Source organism: Neovison vison, chromosome 10, assembly GCF_020171115.1.
Source record: "Neovison vison isolate M4711 chromosome 10, ASM_NN_V1, whole genome shotgun sequence".
Lineage (NCBI taxonomy): Eukaryota > Metazoa > Chordata > Mammalia > Carnivora > Mustelidae > Neogale > Neogale vison.
Window position 1 is genome coordinate 48517124 of NC_058100.1, and position 16305 is coordinate 48533428.

The window sequence follows — 16305 nt, forward strand, 5'->3', positions numbered from 1 at the left end:
GCAGCTAACACAGCAGGAGTGTCATGTCCCCAGTGCCCTTCCTCACCCTGCTTTCCCCTGAACTAATGAACTCTGCAGGGGTGACAAACCTGCACCAAGGAAAGGGCTAGGTCAAGTCCTCTGATGAGACATGCTTTCGAACAGGGGTTCCTAGTCCCTTCAACAAATATCATTTGTAAGCCTGTTACTGAAGAACACCAGAGCAGGCACCTGGGGATCTAGGGTGGACTGACGTGCCCAGTCACGTTCCCTAGTCGGCTGAACTGCCACTTGCATTCTGCTAGTGTGGTAATAAGCCACCATGACCTCAGCCATTGGGGCGAAGAGGTATGCGGTACTATCTGTGCGTGGAGGCCTCTGGGTGTTTGGACTCTGGGTGCGTTCTTCTGTGTGAGGACGCATGGGTGTGCATGCGTAGGACTGTGTGCACACTGGGGAGTGAATTAAAAACTTTCCCGGAGCATGTTTTGTGGGGCCGTCCTGAAGGGAGTCCATTCTGACCCCACTTCCGGTCTCTTGCCCAAGTGTCTCCCTTTTCACCCTGTTGTTGATGCAGTCATGCAAATGCCACTTTCATTTCTCCCCCTGTCCTCTGACCCCCGGGGGCCTCCCCCCTGCAGAACAAACAAGGGGCGAGACATCAAGACCATCAAATCTCTGAGGGTCCTCCGAGTTCTGAGGCCTTTGAAGACCATCAAGCGCTTGCCCAAGCTCAAGGTAATGTTTCCCGAGGCCCCTTCTCCCATCTTGTCTTTAGCCATGGTCAGCCTGCTCTTGGAGGATCATTTCTGGGAATATTCCTTTTGCTCCCACAGAGACTGGGGTTCTTTCAAATGCCTGAGTTGAAGGTCTTCGTTTCAAAGAAAAATAACCAGCAGGCCAAGAAATCCAGAAGAGGGTTTGGGGCTCTTGAGTCCAGCCCCAGGTGGTATTTTATATATACTCTGCCTGTGGCATGTCATCCAGAAAGAACCCCGTGTCATTAAGGTGCACTCGGAACACCAAAACAGAAGTGGGGGGGGTGTCCCGTGTATTTTGGGCTGCACGTCAGATCATGCCAAGTAAACTGGGATGCTTTTTTCCCTCATAATTCTACACAAGGAAAGGATTTTCTTTCCCCGACCCTTCATATTTTTTTTAAAGATTTTATTTATTTATTTGACAGAGAGAGATCACAAGTAGGCAGAGAGGCAGGCAGAGAGAGAGGAAGGAAAGCAGTCTCCCTGCCGAGCAGAGAGCCCAATGCAGGACTCGATCCCAGGACCCTGAGATCATGACCTGAGCCGAAGGCAGCGGCTTAACCCACTGAGCCACCCAGGCGCCCGACCCTTCATATTTTTAAGGCACAGACTGGTCAGTTAACTTGCTCAAGAATAGTCATTTTTGGCAGAGGCAGAGAGTGGGGAATGGAGTTAACATGAATTGAGGGCTTCCTGTTGCCAGGAAGTTTCCAAGCTGCATTACCTTGGTTCTCCTCTTTTCCAGCCCATGCCCTCCCTGTTCCATCCTCCTGGGGCTCCTTTCTGCCCTCAAGGTGTGCTTTACCATTCAACTCCAGTTTGCTAACATGCTGAATACTTCTTCCCCTGCCCCCAACACACACACATAAATTGTGATTGCTGGGTTCATGGGGGAAAGTTCTTCCTCCTGCATCCCTGAGTGAGAGCTCACCACCATGAGGGAGGGACCAGGACTCCTGGTTCACAGCCCTGAGGTCTGCTCACTGCTGCCCAGGCCACATGGCCAACGGAGTGAGCCACAGCACTGGGCTGAGCCTGGTCTCTAGGATACACACACACACACACACACACACACACGCACTTCCTTACAACTCTCTTCCTGGTAATAGACCCATCATAGTGCCAGGTCTTGTCCATGCCCATAAATACTCCTTTCTGCTGGGGTCTGGGGCCCTAAGCACTATTGTTAGCTGCAGCCCATGCTTTTGGGGTCTCCTGTCTTTTGAGCTTTGTTGGGGTCCTAAGAAAGCTGCAGACAGCATGGTGTGATTAGCTCACAGGATGGAGTGTGCAACCCCGCCCTTGGTTAATTCCATTTAATTAGGAAGTGCTGGCTTCTTAGTCTCTCTGCAGCTCCATAACCCGAGGGAAGTGTAGGTGGCTCTGATGATTCCATAAGGCTGTGTGCCGCTCACATTCCCTGCAGTGTTGAACTAATTAAACCAGCGACATCCACTCAGCGCTGTGCAAGAAGCAAGTGCAAGAATGTGGCAAGGGCACAACAAATGCAGTGCCGCTATGGGGCGAGACTCCAGTGAGCTAAACCTAAAAACCTAGAAAGTAACCTAAAAATGGCTTGAAATGTGTTGAATTCCTGTGTAACCCTTCGGGATTCTGCACAGGGACACCCATGGCCTGTAACGGTCCCCCCTGCCTTATGAAAAGATAGCTTTCCATCCCCACCCACACCACCTGTTGAATCTTCATCCCCAATAGGGGTTCTTAGCTTTAAGCTAAGAACATTTACGTGAAGTGTTGAACATATTTGGAGTGAATGCAGGAATTTATTCAATATATTATTAAATAATAAGTGGTAATTTACTGCACTCTCTGATCCATTTAGAAAGGTAAAGAGAAAATAACACATATTCAGTATATAAACTGACTCTAAGAATGTCACCAAATCGATGTCAGGTTAGGGACAAGCCATTTGATCCCTTTCTGCAATACAATTCTGTGTCTCCTCCTAACTGGAGTACACCTGTTGGGAGCCCACAGAGGACTCCCTCTTTGCCTGCTGCCATTTGGTTTCTGCCACTTTGGGTTTGCTTTCAGATTCAGAGCCCATGTGCCCTTCCAGGTGGTAGGTCCTTGCAGTCATGACCAGCTTGGAATACAGCTCTGAATCCCATGAGTGTCACTTCTTAGTAAGGGGATGTCTCCGGGGCTGGTTGGTGGTGATGTGGCTCTGACTCAGCTCTAGGCAAATGTACAGGCCATTCTGGGGACTTACAGGGCTCTGGACTTCTCTTTGCAGGCTGTCTTTGACTGTGTGGTAACCTCCTTAAAGAATGTCTTCAACATCCTCATTGTCTACAAGCTCTTCATGTTCATCTTTGCTGTCATTGCGGTTCAGCTCTTCAAGGGAAAATTCTTTTATTGCACAGACAGTTCCAAAGACACAGAGAAGGAGTGCATGTAAGTGCAACCATAATGTTCTGCTCACCTTCTGCGGACACGCATTTCGGCAATGCCTGCTTGGGCACCCAATAGGTCTTCTCTTTCTCTCTTACCTATCTCTCTTTTCTTCTTTTAGGAAAAAGGCAAGACAGGAAATTGTTATTCTTTTATTGAGCACCTCTTTTGTGTCAATCATGGCACTTGGCATTTTATACCCAGTTTTTCATTTTAAATCTTTACAATGAATGACCTTTTGATATAGGTTTCATATTCATGTTCTAGCTGTGGAAGTTGAGGCTCAGAAAGTTTAAATTACTCGAGGCTACACACTGTGCCTAGTAAAAGGATTAGGATTTAATCTTCCATTTCTACTAGGCACCAAATACAACTTTTATTCCACAATCATAGACTGCCTTTGATAAGACTGCTTTCTTCCTTGCATTTGTACCCTGATTATTGAAGCTGCATTATTGAAGTTTGTAGAATTTCCTTACTCTCCCACGAGCTATAGTGAAGAGGCCCTCTTTCATCTGTACTCTGGTTTTAGAGGCAACTATGTAGATCATGAAAAAAACAAGATGGAGGTGAAAGGCCGGGAATGGAAACGCCATGAATTCCACTATGACAACATTATCTGGGCCCTGCTGACTCTCTTCACCGTCTCCACAGGAGAAGGATGGCCTCAGTGAGTAATGGGTTTGCGTTGGCATACTTGTGTGTGAGCTGGGATGGGATACGTGGTTGCCTGGAGAAGCTTATTTAAGATGAACAAGGCCAACCCTTTGTTATTCTACCAGAAAGTAAGTGGTTATGAGTGGGTGAGACAGGCGGAAGAGAAGAGGAATGAAAAGCCTTAAGGCAAAAATCAAGAAGGAGAATACAAAGAAATATTTGAAATTTTTATTGTTTCAGTCTCTGGAGACATTGTTAGACACATTTCTCCTCCATACTGGCCCTCCACCTGAGGACTGAGGGTTAAGAATGAGCTGGAAGAGGGGCGCCTGGGTGGTTCAGTTTGTTAAGCATCTGACTCTTAATTTCAACTCAGTTCTTGATTTCAGGGTCATGAGTTCAAGTCCCATATTGGGTTCCATGATAGATATAGAGACTACTTAAAAAAAAAAAGAAAAAGAATGAGCTGGAAGAACTCAGAGACACTTTCTGTGATCATACCTCTTATGAAGAAGATAATAATGCAGTTTCTTTTTTCTTCTCTTTTCTTTCTTTTTTTTTTTTTTTTTTTTTTTTTAGAGAAAGAGGGTGTGAGTGGGGTAGGGGAAGGGCAAAGGGAGAGGGAGAGAGAGACTCTCAACCAGGCTCCATGCCCAGCACAAAGCCCAGTGACTCACAACCCTGAGATTATGACCTGAGTTGAAATGAGGAGTCTCGTGCTTAACTGACTGAGCCACCGAGGTGCCCCTAGAAGGCTGCTGATGGCTGATTTAGACCTGGCAATTGTTAAGACCTTAGTTTCTGGTGGCAGCATGCTGTAGTTGGTAAAATGCCAAATAGACATCCAGGAGTTTCTTGATATTGAATATGAGGACCTAAGATAATAATGTAACTTGGTTTCTTAACAATGGATGCTATTGGGACAGGACTTAGCAACGGGCTGTGGATTGGGGCTCAGTGGTTCTTTAACCAGCTTGGTTATGGACCCTAAAAATTATGGTAGATCCTCAAAGCCAGGGAAGATACATAAGAAAATATAATAGGGGGCACATCTCCTAACAAGCCACTGCCAAGATTGCCATCCATCATCCATATCCCAACACTGTCCCTACAGAGTCCTACAGCATTCTGTTGACGTGACAGAGGAAGACCGAGGACCAAGCCGCAGCAACCGTATGGAGATGTCCATCTTTTATGTGGTCTACTTCGTGGTCTTCCCTTTCTTCTTTGTCAACATCTTTGTGGCTCTCATCATCATCACCTTCCAGGAGCAAGGGGACAAGATGATGGAGGAGTGCAGCCTGGAGAAGAACGAGGTAAAAACATATGGCCTAGAGCATGGCACTCCTGGGGTTCCAGAAAGGATGATTGGAATCACAGTGGTAGGAAGGAAGACTTTCTTAACTTTATTAAAACTTCATTTAATAAAACTTGATTGAAAATGGCAAGGTGGGAAAAATTATTGAGTCATTAAATAAATATTTTTTGAACATCTGCTCTTTTAAGACCTAAGCATGAGGCACAGAGAGCTGGTAGGATTAAGGTGTAGTCCCTGCCTTTGTGCAGTGAATAGTCTAGAAGTGGCAGTAAAGTATGTGTGCCCAAATTCCAACATTAAGACATTTGCTTATGAGTCTTTGTCCCTCTGTGGCTTGTATTTGCTATAAGGATAAGGGATATGGCTTCCTTAGTGCAGCTTTTCTAGGAACAAACATAGTGCTGGCACATTGCAGGGTTCATTATTTTTGTAATGGAATGGAACAGAAACTGTTTGAGACTATGAGACAAGAGCAAATAAAGCGCTATGGGAGTGCATGGGGAGATAGTTTTACTTCTGACTGAGGGCGTCGGGTAAGGCTTCCTGCCTGCTGGTGTTGGCCGCAGGCTGTGTGACGGACATGACTGATCACCATGAAATCCACATCCCACATGAGAGCCCAGGTCTGTGGGGGGTCAAGATGGCGGGGTAGTAGGAAGAGGCGTCTTTTCAGCTGGTACCCCAAAGTGAGAGCCCAGGTCTGTGTACTCATTTAAAGGGACCACACACCTGCAGTTTTGTCCCCCCAATCCCTGCTGCCCTTTTCCCCCTTCGCTTGTCCAGCCCGACCCTGGTTTCCCTGCACTGTCCCGTTCTTCTAGCCACCTAACAGAGAGCCCACTGATGGGTGAGGTTGAGGGAACTTGAGCTTGGGCTAATAGCTGTGACTTTCCTTCAGAGGGCGTGCATCGACTTCGCCATCAGCGCCAAACCTCTCACCCGCTACATGCCGCAGAACAGGCACACATTCCAGTACCGTGTCTGGCACTTCGTGGTGTCCCCATCCTTCGAGTACACCATCATGGCCATGATCGCCTTGAACACCGTCGTGCTGATGATGAAGGTGAGTGGGTGGTGGCCGGGAGGTACTTAGCAGATAGGGCCTTGGGGCCCAGTCCCTCCCAGGGCTTGAGGCATGGGGAAGATGCTTGCTTCCTTCCATTCTTCTCCACTTTGGAATCTCTTTCTGATCTTGTCCCGTTCAGTTCAGCAACCCCCATGAAGGAGTGAGCCCTAGAGTAGTGGCCCAGTAGCACCCGGGGCTCCAGGTGCTCATGGCTGTCAGATTCAGCCCAGAGTGGGAATGTCTGGAGATCCACATGATCATGGGGTTCTAAAGGAAGGTTCCAAGTGTTGGAAGAGGTGTGATCTTATTTAATAATCAATGGTGATTGGTTCCTGAAAATGTTTCTGTCCTACCCACCTTCATCTCTAGGAAGACTGGCTATGTTTGCTAATAAGTAGCCATTGTAGGGTGTGGTCCATGGTTTTCTCCATGTTGCCTTGTTCTGCTCCATGGGCTACATGGCCCTCCTCTCCAGCACGTGTGCTGCTCCTCCTGCATCACACATCAGAGTGGCCCGCAAACGCAGGGTTGAGAGATGGCCAGCCTCGGTGACACGACATACCCCCCCTCACCTTAAGGGTTTGATTCTTTTTCTCCTTTTTTCTCTTCTTGGCAGTACTACTCTGCTCCCTGTACCTACGAGCTGGCCCTGAAGTACCTGAATATTGCCTTCACCATGGTGTTTTCCCTGGAGTGTGTCCTAAAAGTCATCGCGTTCGGCTTCTTGGTATGGCGTGGCCTGTGCCCCAGCATTGCACTTGTCTTCCCTTCCTTCTGGAGGCACTCCTGGCCTTTGTGGGAAGTGGGGTGGTTCCCACTCTTCCAGAAACAGTTCACACAACCTGACCTAATTGCGGGCCCGTTTCAACTGCTCAGTAAACTGCCTGAGAGATAAGAGGATGCGTGAGGGTATTAGGAGAAAGGGGAAAGGAGACCAGATCCCCAGCTCTGTACACATGCAGCCATTGGCTCTGGTCTTGGCAGGTTCTGTCAGTAGTCGAGGGGTGACAGAATTCTTATGAGAACTGTAATTTATTTGTAGATAAAGAACAAAACAAAGATTGGACTAATAAGCCTGGAATGTTTATTGACTGGTAAAAGGTGTAAGATTTTATGATTCAGATGGGAACATGTCTGTCCCTCTTACCCTCAAAGAGAGCAGATACTAGATTTTACCTAATCATCCTTCTCCCATTAGTTATATGAAGCGCAGTTTCTGCGAACAAAAATAAATGTTTTTTTTACTTAAGCTTACAAAGGTTCATGACCATTAAAGTGTGTGTGTGTGTGTGTGTGTGAGAGAGAGAGAGAGAGAGAGGGAGGGAGGGAGGGAGGGAGAGAGAGAGAAAGAGGGAGAGGGAGAGAAAGGTAAATTGGTAGGTAGGTATGGTGGAATTAGGTTTGCGGAGGGTTGGACCGAATTTTTCTTTTATGAGTATTTTCCTTCCCTTCAACTATTAATTACAATTGCTTGCACATTCATGCATCTCCTCTTAGCAGTGTTAAGCAAACCTAGCCCTTTGCTTAGGTGTCCTATAAACACAATAGTTCTCTCTGCCACCCCCCTCCTTGTTTAAGGTTTACAGTGAGATCAGTGGGATGCGGATAAACCCACTTGACAGCTGTTTCACACTTATTCAGTGTGTGAGCTACCATTTCAAATATGGGGTGTGTGTGTGTGTGTGTGGCTTTCCTTGCAAGAAGAGAAACTTTGCTTATTATCCCAATAAGGGTTTGTCTGATAGCAGCTTGAGCGGGGCCTCTGGGCTGGGCTTGATAATTGCTGAGTGTTGACTGTGGCGCTTGCTTTTGGTCTCCTAATGGTTCTTTGAAAAGTCATTAACTTGACGGTTTGGGGAGGGGAGTTGAAGGGAACCCATTGCAGGTGGCTGTATTGTTGCTCTCTTGACTCCCCTTTGAGTATTTTGAGACTTGGGGAAATAAAAGAGTAAAAAGAAACCACCTCCAACAAAGATGCCTTTACAACCCAGCCTAGCCCTGAGCAGGGTGAGCAGAGTGAGGGACAGGCTGGTGCCACAACAGGGGAAGGTTTTCTGTGCATCGTGATTACTTACATATGCTGTTGACATTGTCTGTTGACTTAAGTCCCCAGCTGTGCACTAATTATGGTGAATGCTGAATACATACTTACAAGCTTAACCAGACTTGGTCCCAAAGCCTGCCTTTTTCCCCCTCTCACCTTCATATTTTCATTCAAGATCTAGAGGCATTTTCACATGATCAAAGACACCACTACTCCCAATTATAGTCTTTACGTTGCTATAGTACTCTAGGTTTTCAGAATATCCCAACATATACTATTTTGTTAGATCTTGTCAAATACTCTGAAATACACATGGCAGATGCCATCATTAACATTGTTGACATTGTTAATTTGAATGAGGAACTTGACATTCAGAAAAATTGGGCAGCTTTTTAAAGACGACACAGTAAAAGGCAGTAGAAATGGAAAGTGGGATGGGGATAAAAAAGGAAGAAGGAAAAAGAGGGAGAGAATGAACATGGGTTGCCATATTAAGTACGGAAGTCTTTATATATTGCTCATTTTAGCTTCATAATAGCTCTACTTAGATAGACGTTTTCAGTTTCTTTTCTGGATGGGCTAGGACTCAAGAAGATTCAGTAGTTGACCCAAGCTTACTAAAAGGCAGAGCCAGCATTCAGATCCTGGTCTAATCTGACTTGAAACCCACCGTCTGTCCACACTGATCTACTGGTCTACATACACGGTGCTGTTCTAAGCCATATTTTGTCATAATCCCCCTTCCACTGGAATCCAGAGCTCCTCTCCTCTGAGACCTAGATTCGTGTTCTTTCTACTGTATGGGGGCGCATCCGAGAATTAAGAAGCTTGGCCCAGGTTGGGACTAGGAGAGCCCTGAGAACTGAGGAACTCAGAGACTTGACTTGGTTCTACTCCTGAGGAAGTAGGTATTCTTCATGGAAAAGTGAGTTTGTGAGGCTGTGTGCCCTGTTTCTCTATACACCCAGCAGGTGTCCCTGGTTTTGGAATCACACAAGCCTCTCTAAGCCTTAGTTTTGTCATTCAAAATGAGGATCACTCATCATCAAAATGAGTAGCTGTCTTATGGCCTTAGGTACTTTATTGTACCCAAGGCATCTATGCCTGTAGTCCTGAGTAGGTGCTCTTAGATAACTTTGTGAGGAGTCTGGGCCGCTCAGTTGGTGAAGCGTCTGACTCTTGATTTTGGCTCAGGTCATGATCTTGGGGTCCTGGGATTGAGCCCCCTGTGGGGCTCCATGCCCAGCAGGCAGTCTGCTTGAGATTCTCTCCCTCCCTCTTCCTCTGACCCCACCAGCCCTCCACACCCACGCTCTCAAAAAAAACGAAGGAAAAAAAGAAACAAAGCTTTGCTCTCGCCACACCCTTTTGCTCTCATTGTTTGCACTTCTCTGCCCACTCTTCTTGCCAACCCTGCCACCGGGTATTTTATGGATGTAGCATGTTGAGGATATTGATCATGACCTACCCATAGTGTCCCTGGGAGAAACAAACTGAAAGAACCCCAAGGGCCTAGTCCTCATCCGGCACATACTGTAAAAGTCACTAATGCTCATTGTAACTGTTGCTGGGGATTGGCTTCAGCAGTGCTCTGAGGGTCTTTTATGCCCAAGGACAAGCCAATGACTTTGGAAACCCAAGTATACTGTTTCTTTTAAGGAATATAGTCCAAGGTCTGTGCTCACCTAAGTGCTGGAGATGGGCGCAAAGCCTACCTATTCTGTTAAGCAGAGTGTTACATGGTTCGTGGATTTTCCAGGTCCTTTATTTCTCCTCCATCTCCTTCGACCCACTCATTTTATTACTCAAAAGGTGTAACAGAGCCGAGAAAGAAGGGAAGGATGAAGTCTATTTGTTTTGTCGCTCTGTGGAGTCAGGAGAAGATTTTTGGCACATCTTTTGGCCTTTAATGACTTAAGACGTCTCTGTGAATTTTATTAATAGTTGAAAGTCAGAAGTGTATGTTTATAGGGTCACATTATATAATATAAACAATTTAAAGTTGTAGAAAACCTTAGAGTAATATTGTAAATAACTTTATTGCCTTATAAGTGGCGATGATGATCTTTCTTTCCTTTTTGGGACTTTATAATGTGCTTGGCCCCAAATCTCTTCCTTACATAGTTTTTTATGTAGCTTTTTAGTGACAGCTTCAAAAACAAGGTCTTCAAGTAGTAAGAAGTCTGCTTCCCAAATGAGAAATTCCCAAATCAGTAAAGAAATAGCGTTTCCAGTTAGAAATAAGAAACTAAAACCAAAATTAGAATGACCTTGTATGTGAGTTTTAATTCCAAGTGACAACTGATGTAATGAAAGATGTCTTTTCTCCATTCCTTTATCTTTTCCTCTTTTTTTTTTTTTTTTTTTTTCTGGTGCTCCCATGACTGAATTCACACGCCAGAACTATTTCCGAGACACCTGGAATATCTTTGACTTCATCACTGTGATTGGCAGTATCACAGAAATCATTCTGACAGACAGCAAGGTGAGTGGCTCGTACATCCTTGTCTTTAAGCTTGGCCCTGAAGTAGCATAAAAGAATCCTCTATGTATGCTGTCCATTGTTTTAAAAAGATTTATTTGTTTGTTTGTTTGAAAGAGTGAGCACGAGCAGGGAGAAGGGCAGAGGCAGGGGGGGAAGCAGACTCCCCTCGGAGCAGGGAGCCTGACACAGGGCTTGATCCCAGGACCCTGAGACCGTGACCTGAGCCAAAGGCAGACATTCAACTGACTAAGGCACCCAGTTACAGTGGGTGTGTGCCCATACTTGCATACAGTCCATTTTTAACTCATCAAACCAAATACCTAGCCCTCTAAGAGTTGGGAGTTCATTTCTTCATTCCCGAGCTGCAAACACTGGAGTGGCACTGGGTCTCGTGGGAGGTTTTGTTTCATTTGCTTGACTCAACAGCAGCCACCTAATGGGGTCAGTGCAATAGTACCAGAAGAGGGCTAGTGTGCACAACGTTCTGCTAGATTCTTTGGAAGTGACAAAAGAGGCATAGTATCATTGCCCTCAAAGTTGTTTTATCTGAATTGTTTTCCTAAAATTGTTTATTCTAAAGACGACTTGAAGAGCTCATTGTCACTCTCATCAGATGTGTGCATGGGTGTCATATGTGCTAGAGGGATTGCTCATTTGCCTCGCTGGCATCCAAGTGCAGTCGGGAGCACTAGGACCCTTGGAAGACTAGAAAGGCTGCTTTCGTCTGATACACACAGGACACTCTTCTGGGGGTACGAGCCGCACCTTAGCCAGGGGTGGGAAGGCTGGGGAGAGGGCCCTCCCTGGCTCATCATTTGGAAATGGGATTGAAAACAAAAGACAGAATCCATGTCAAATTTTATATCAGAATGAGGGATAAATATGCAAATACGAGTGCTTAGTGTTTTCTAAATGATCATAATGTCACTAGTTATGAGGTTCCTTTTGGTCCACCAGCTGGTGAACACCAGTGGCTTCAACATGAGCTTTCTGAAGCTCTTCCGAGCCGCCCGCCTCATCAAGCTTCTCCGGCAGGGCTACACCATCCGTATTTTACTCTGGACCTTCGTGCAGTCCTTTAAGGTAAGCGCAGCCGCTCTTCCTCTCTTGTCTTTTGGATGGAGCAGCGCCTGGCCCCACGCTGTCATCACCCAGGTCCCTTGACCTCCAGGAATGAGTGTTTGTCAGATACATTCAAGGAAGGCAGCAGTTCTCTCTTCCAGTGCAGCTCAGCCAGGCAGCTAGTGCCCAACGGGATAGAATCTCATTCTAGAAAAACACCACCACTTTGTAACGCCCTTGTCTTCTCTTCACGGAGGCTGGGGCTTGTCCGAGGAGGTGTGCTACCTCTCCAGATAGTCCAAAAAGCCCCAAGCAGTCCCATCTTGTCAGGAGCCAGCTTCTGCATTTTCACGTACTTGCCAGTGGCTTGATTTCACATGAACAGTTTTCCAGAGGACTCTTTGGGCACTGTTTGATTGCAGGATGAGTCATACAGTCCCATCCCTGTCTTTGTCCGTGTGTTTCCTCAACCACCAAATGTGCAGCGTGTTCATGGTCACCTCTGTTTCCTATGGTCTAATAGGATATTTGGGCCAGGCTAATGTGATGAGCTTCTTTGAATGGTCTCATGGGGCCATACAGAGGTGTATTGGTAAGAAATAGAAGTTTAAAAGCTACCTGAGATCGACTTTAATGGCAGAGACTTCCTGCAAAAGAAATTTTCTAAACATATTTCAGTGTCTTTAGGCTTTAGCAGTTATCATGGTTTGTTTTTGGAGTTTCGGGGTCTAAGTGCTATTCAAATGCCCACTATTTTTCCTCTTACTAAAAAAAACAGCTTCTCAGTGAATGTGTTTTAAAAATAAATTTAATGACATTGATTCAAAGCTGAGAAATCATGAATTTACCCATTGCCACCTCTATTTTAATTATTTATGTATTTTAATTGAACCTGAGAAGGTTAGCCAGTAGCTTCGGTGGTTTCTCATCATTTGGAAAAGCGTTCACCGCACACCGTCATTAATGACTTATTCTCCATTGAGGTCCTGCGGGTTTGATAGGTGAGACTAGGTGTCGTAAGGATGTTCAGGCTCCTGCCAACCACGTTTTTATTGTCAAGGTTGTATCCAGAGTCATTGTTGGGTCACCTAACTCCTACAGAGCCCACACCTCAATGAAAAGAACTTTGCCAAAGTTACATGACAGAGGAGAAATCTAAAACCTTAGTAAGAATTTACCAAGTCTCGGGTGAATTTGGATTTAGAGTCCGATACACAAGGCACTTCTAAAACCTTTTTGCTTGAGACCTTCCAGACAAGTTACAAGTTAGTCTCTCAGGAAATACGTGTCAGCCTGTCACATTATCATGCTCACCAGTTCTCTGAATTTGGGTAAATTGGAAGGGGAGGTGAACCATGAGAGACTATGGACTCTGAAAAACAGTCTGAGGGGTTTGAAGTGGCGGGGGGGTGGGAGGTTGGGGTACCAGGTGGTGGGTATTATAGAGGGCACAGCTTGCATGGAGCACTGGGTGTGGTGAAAAAATAATGAATACTGTTTTTCTGAAAATAAATAAATTGGAAAAAAAAACCTGCATACTGTGGAGGGCAAAGAAAAGCACATCAAAAGTTGATAGCAGAGTGGTTGGCTCATTGCAGTGAATATACAACAGTGGAGACGGGGCATCTGCGTCCAGGTGACACTGTGATGGAGAGGTGTTTCCTTTTTGGAACAGTCCCAGGACTCAGTAGAGAAATTGTTGGCTTTACAAAGGCTGCCGCTGTAAATACACAAAGGGAGCCACAGAGTATAAAGGGCACTGCCATGGCCTACCCAAGCTACCCCCGCCCTCCCACCGGCCGTGAGCACAGCCCCCAGTTCTCCACCACGGAGCCCTACTTCATTCTTCCCCATTTTTCCTTTCCTGAGTTAGAATTTATAGCATGATAAGAGAGGTGATCAGAATGTACCTTTGATCTTTTTCCAAAAACTGGGGTTCGGGAGGGATGAGCTAGGGAGTGGGGACGTAGAATAAGGGCAGGAAGTAAGCAGAAGGTGGGAGAAGGTAGCAGCACCTCGAGCTGTAAGAAACCTATCTCCCTTCTCTCTTCTACCAGCAGACAGAGTCTTCACATGGCCCCTTGAAACGCAGACTTTTCTCTTCGGAGACCTTGGGAGTCAGCATTTTACTGGGGAGGGGATTCTCCTAGCAACTCTGAGTTGCATTTTAATTTTATCCTTTTTTCAAGTTGTAGAAGTAAGTCTCCCAAGGCTCTTCATTTAGCTGGCTCCGTTGATAAGCCCTGCCCTTGCAGTCTGAAAGCCTTCAATCGATCTCGTGGGATTCCTGCTGCACACAGGAGATAAAGTGGAGGCCCATAGTTGCACCGTCTTCCAGGGAGCTGAGTGGGTGGTAAACGAAAAGAGGCGGAATTCCATGTCCGCACTGAGCTCACTTCAGAATTATAGAACGCACCCCAGCCCTAAAACCAAATTGCCTTACATCCTCCGCCAGCCAGAGGGCAGTTCCCTACCTTCCATCTCCTTCGCTTGCCCCATTATCCACCTTACTGAAATGTTCTTGTCCCAGAGTGGCAGTCAGTTTGCAACCTATGGGATTTTGTGCCACGTGGCTTCACGGCAGGGGTTGCAGTGGCTAACCTTTGAAAGGCTTTTTGGAGTTTTGCATGACACATATGAAGTGTCAGGAGGTGTTACTGTTTCCAGTGTTTACTGGAAGGAGAGGTCTCCTCAGAAGACGAAGGTGCCTTCTAGGACACGATGAACAACTGAAGATTCTCAGCCTGTTCACTTTGCTCCCAGATTCTCCATTATGGGCTTGGCATTGAGTGAAGGAGGGGAAGGGGTAATACAGGGATTTGGGAGCTGAAGCTAGGTACTTACTGTGTAGTTTACATCACAATTACTCACATTATTAATATTCTGCAATGCAGAGTGGGATGCATCCTAAGCCCAGGAGGTTTCCCCAGCTCTCCTGGGAGATCTGGGCTGCACTTCTGGTTGAGTGAGAATCTTTGATGGAAGGTAAATGACAGGCTTCTCTTTAGACAATAGCTTACCTGTCAGAGGACATGACCTTCTGCAAAAGTATGGCATTCTGCGAGAGCAGAGCCCCGGGGGAATAGAGAGTCCCAGCCCCCACCACCTCATTTAATATCAGCCTCAGGGCAAGAATTGTAGTAGTGCTGGTGACTATAGATTGTGGAGCCTGGGAGCTGTCTGCCTCTGAATTTATGGTCCTGTCTCTGCTTTCCTTCCAGGCCCTCCCCTACGTCTGCCTTTTGATTGCCATGCTTTTCTTCATCTATGCCATCATTGGGATGCAGGTGAGCTCATGTATCAGGAGCCTGGCGGGGGACAGGTATTGCACGGATTGTCACTGGCTTACCGGCCTGAGCACAATAGATTGAAGGCGAGGCTTACCATGCTCCTTGTCTCAGGATCTCCCATTTTTGAGCTAGACCTAGAAGAAAGTCAGGTGGTTGTTCTCTTGTATACAGCAATACAAAATGTGTCTTGAGTTAAGTCTTAAATAGCTGAGATTTATGCCCTAAGACTTATGACTGGGAATACTCCCAGAGCTCCTAGTAGCCGGCCTAATCCTAGGGACGCCCAAGGGCCGTGTGCCTGCAGATGCTGGCCAGGCAGCTTCCTGGACAGTTCTCTTGGGTTACCACATCCTTTCCAGTTTCAGAGTTGAGAAGTGGATCAAGTTCCCACCGTAGACATTTATTCAGGTCGCCAGAGCCCCGCTGAGCAGAAAAGGCCATAGTTTCTTTCTAAAGTGACTATCATTTGTGGCTGATGGACTCCTGTAAACGGCCAGCAGCTCGATCCCAGGAATCGATCCAGTTAGGCACACAGGATTTCCTGCCTGTCTAGGGGAGGCTAATTTTCTGACTTGGAGATGCGGAGACTAAACCCCGGTATGGAAATTCAGCCAAGTGGCGGTCTCCTGCAGTCAGCCAGTCTGGCCGCCTTGGGACCGCCAGCACCTGCCATCTGGGGCCACTGCTCACATCTCCCAGGCTCGCTGTGTCTGCAGCCTTTTTCTAGAACATCTCTGAAATGTCTCTTCTTTTTTTGCTCCTCTTTCTTGCGGGCACTTCTTAATTTTATCCATCTTCTAACCCCATTCCTGGAGAGATTTTTGTCCTCCAAAAGGAGCAGAATGTCAAATGTTAAAAAGTGTGAGACTTGGTTGAGAAGTAGTGAGTTCTCCTTCAATGAGGATAATTCAGTAAAGATGTCATGACCGCATCAGGGCAGTGGAATCCCCTACTGAAATTGCTGATTGGCTTGATGATGTCTGTTAAGGCCCTTCTAATTCTCAAACAATTGATTCTAGAATTTAAATGTTCTTGAACAGCCAAATAGAAGCGTAATCAATTTTTGCCCATGCTTAAAATAGCTCTTACCTCCTTTTCATCATCAATCATAATAAACTAGAATAACACCATCTCCAGTACTAAACTATTCTCGATATTGCTGATAATGATGAGAAGACTGTTTACCATCATTTGAATGCCTGACTATGCCAGACACCGTCCTAAATGT

At 46.2% G+C, this 16305-nt stretch overlaps 1 protein-coding gene across 6 annotated transcripts in view; it reads left to right on the forward strand.

Moving 5' to 3' along the window:
* The window catches only part of CACNA1E (calcium voltage-gated channel subunit alpha1 E), a 339348-nt gene that overhangs the window by 278131 nt on the left and 44912 nt on the right, over window positions 1-16305 (forward strand). For all 6 annotated transcript variants that reach the window (XR_006386630.1, XM_044267234.1, XM_044267236.1 and 3 more), the window contains 9 exons: window positions 621-717; window positions 2998-3158; window positions 3688-3825; window positions 4927-5128; window positions 6029-6193; window positions 6813-6923; window positions 10642-10725; window positions 11683-11808; window positions 15009-15074. Coding sequence is in view for 5 of the 6 variants with exons in the window: in XM_044267234.1 (XP_044123169.1) it covers window positions 621-717; window positions 2998-3158; window positions 3688-3825; window positions 4927-5128; window positions 6029-6193; window positions 6813-6923; window positions 10642-10725; window positions 11683-11808; window positions 15009-15074 (1150 nt within the window). In the remaining variant the exon portion in view is untranslated. The remainder of the gene's footprint in view (window positions 1-620; window positions 718-2997; window positions 3159-3687; window positions 3826-4926; window positions 5129-6028; window positions 6194-6812; window positions 6924-10641; window positions 10726-11682; window positions 11809-15008; window positions 15075-16305) is intronic.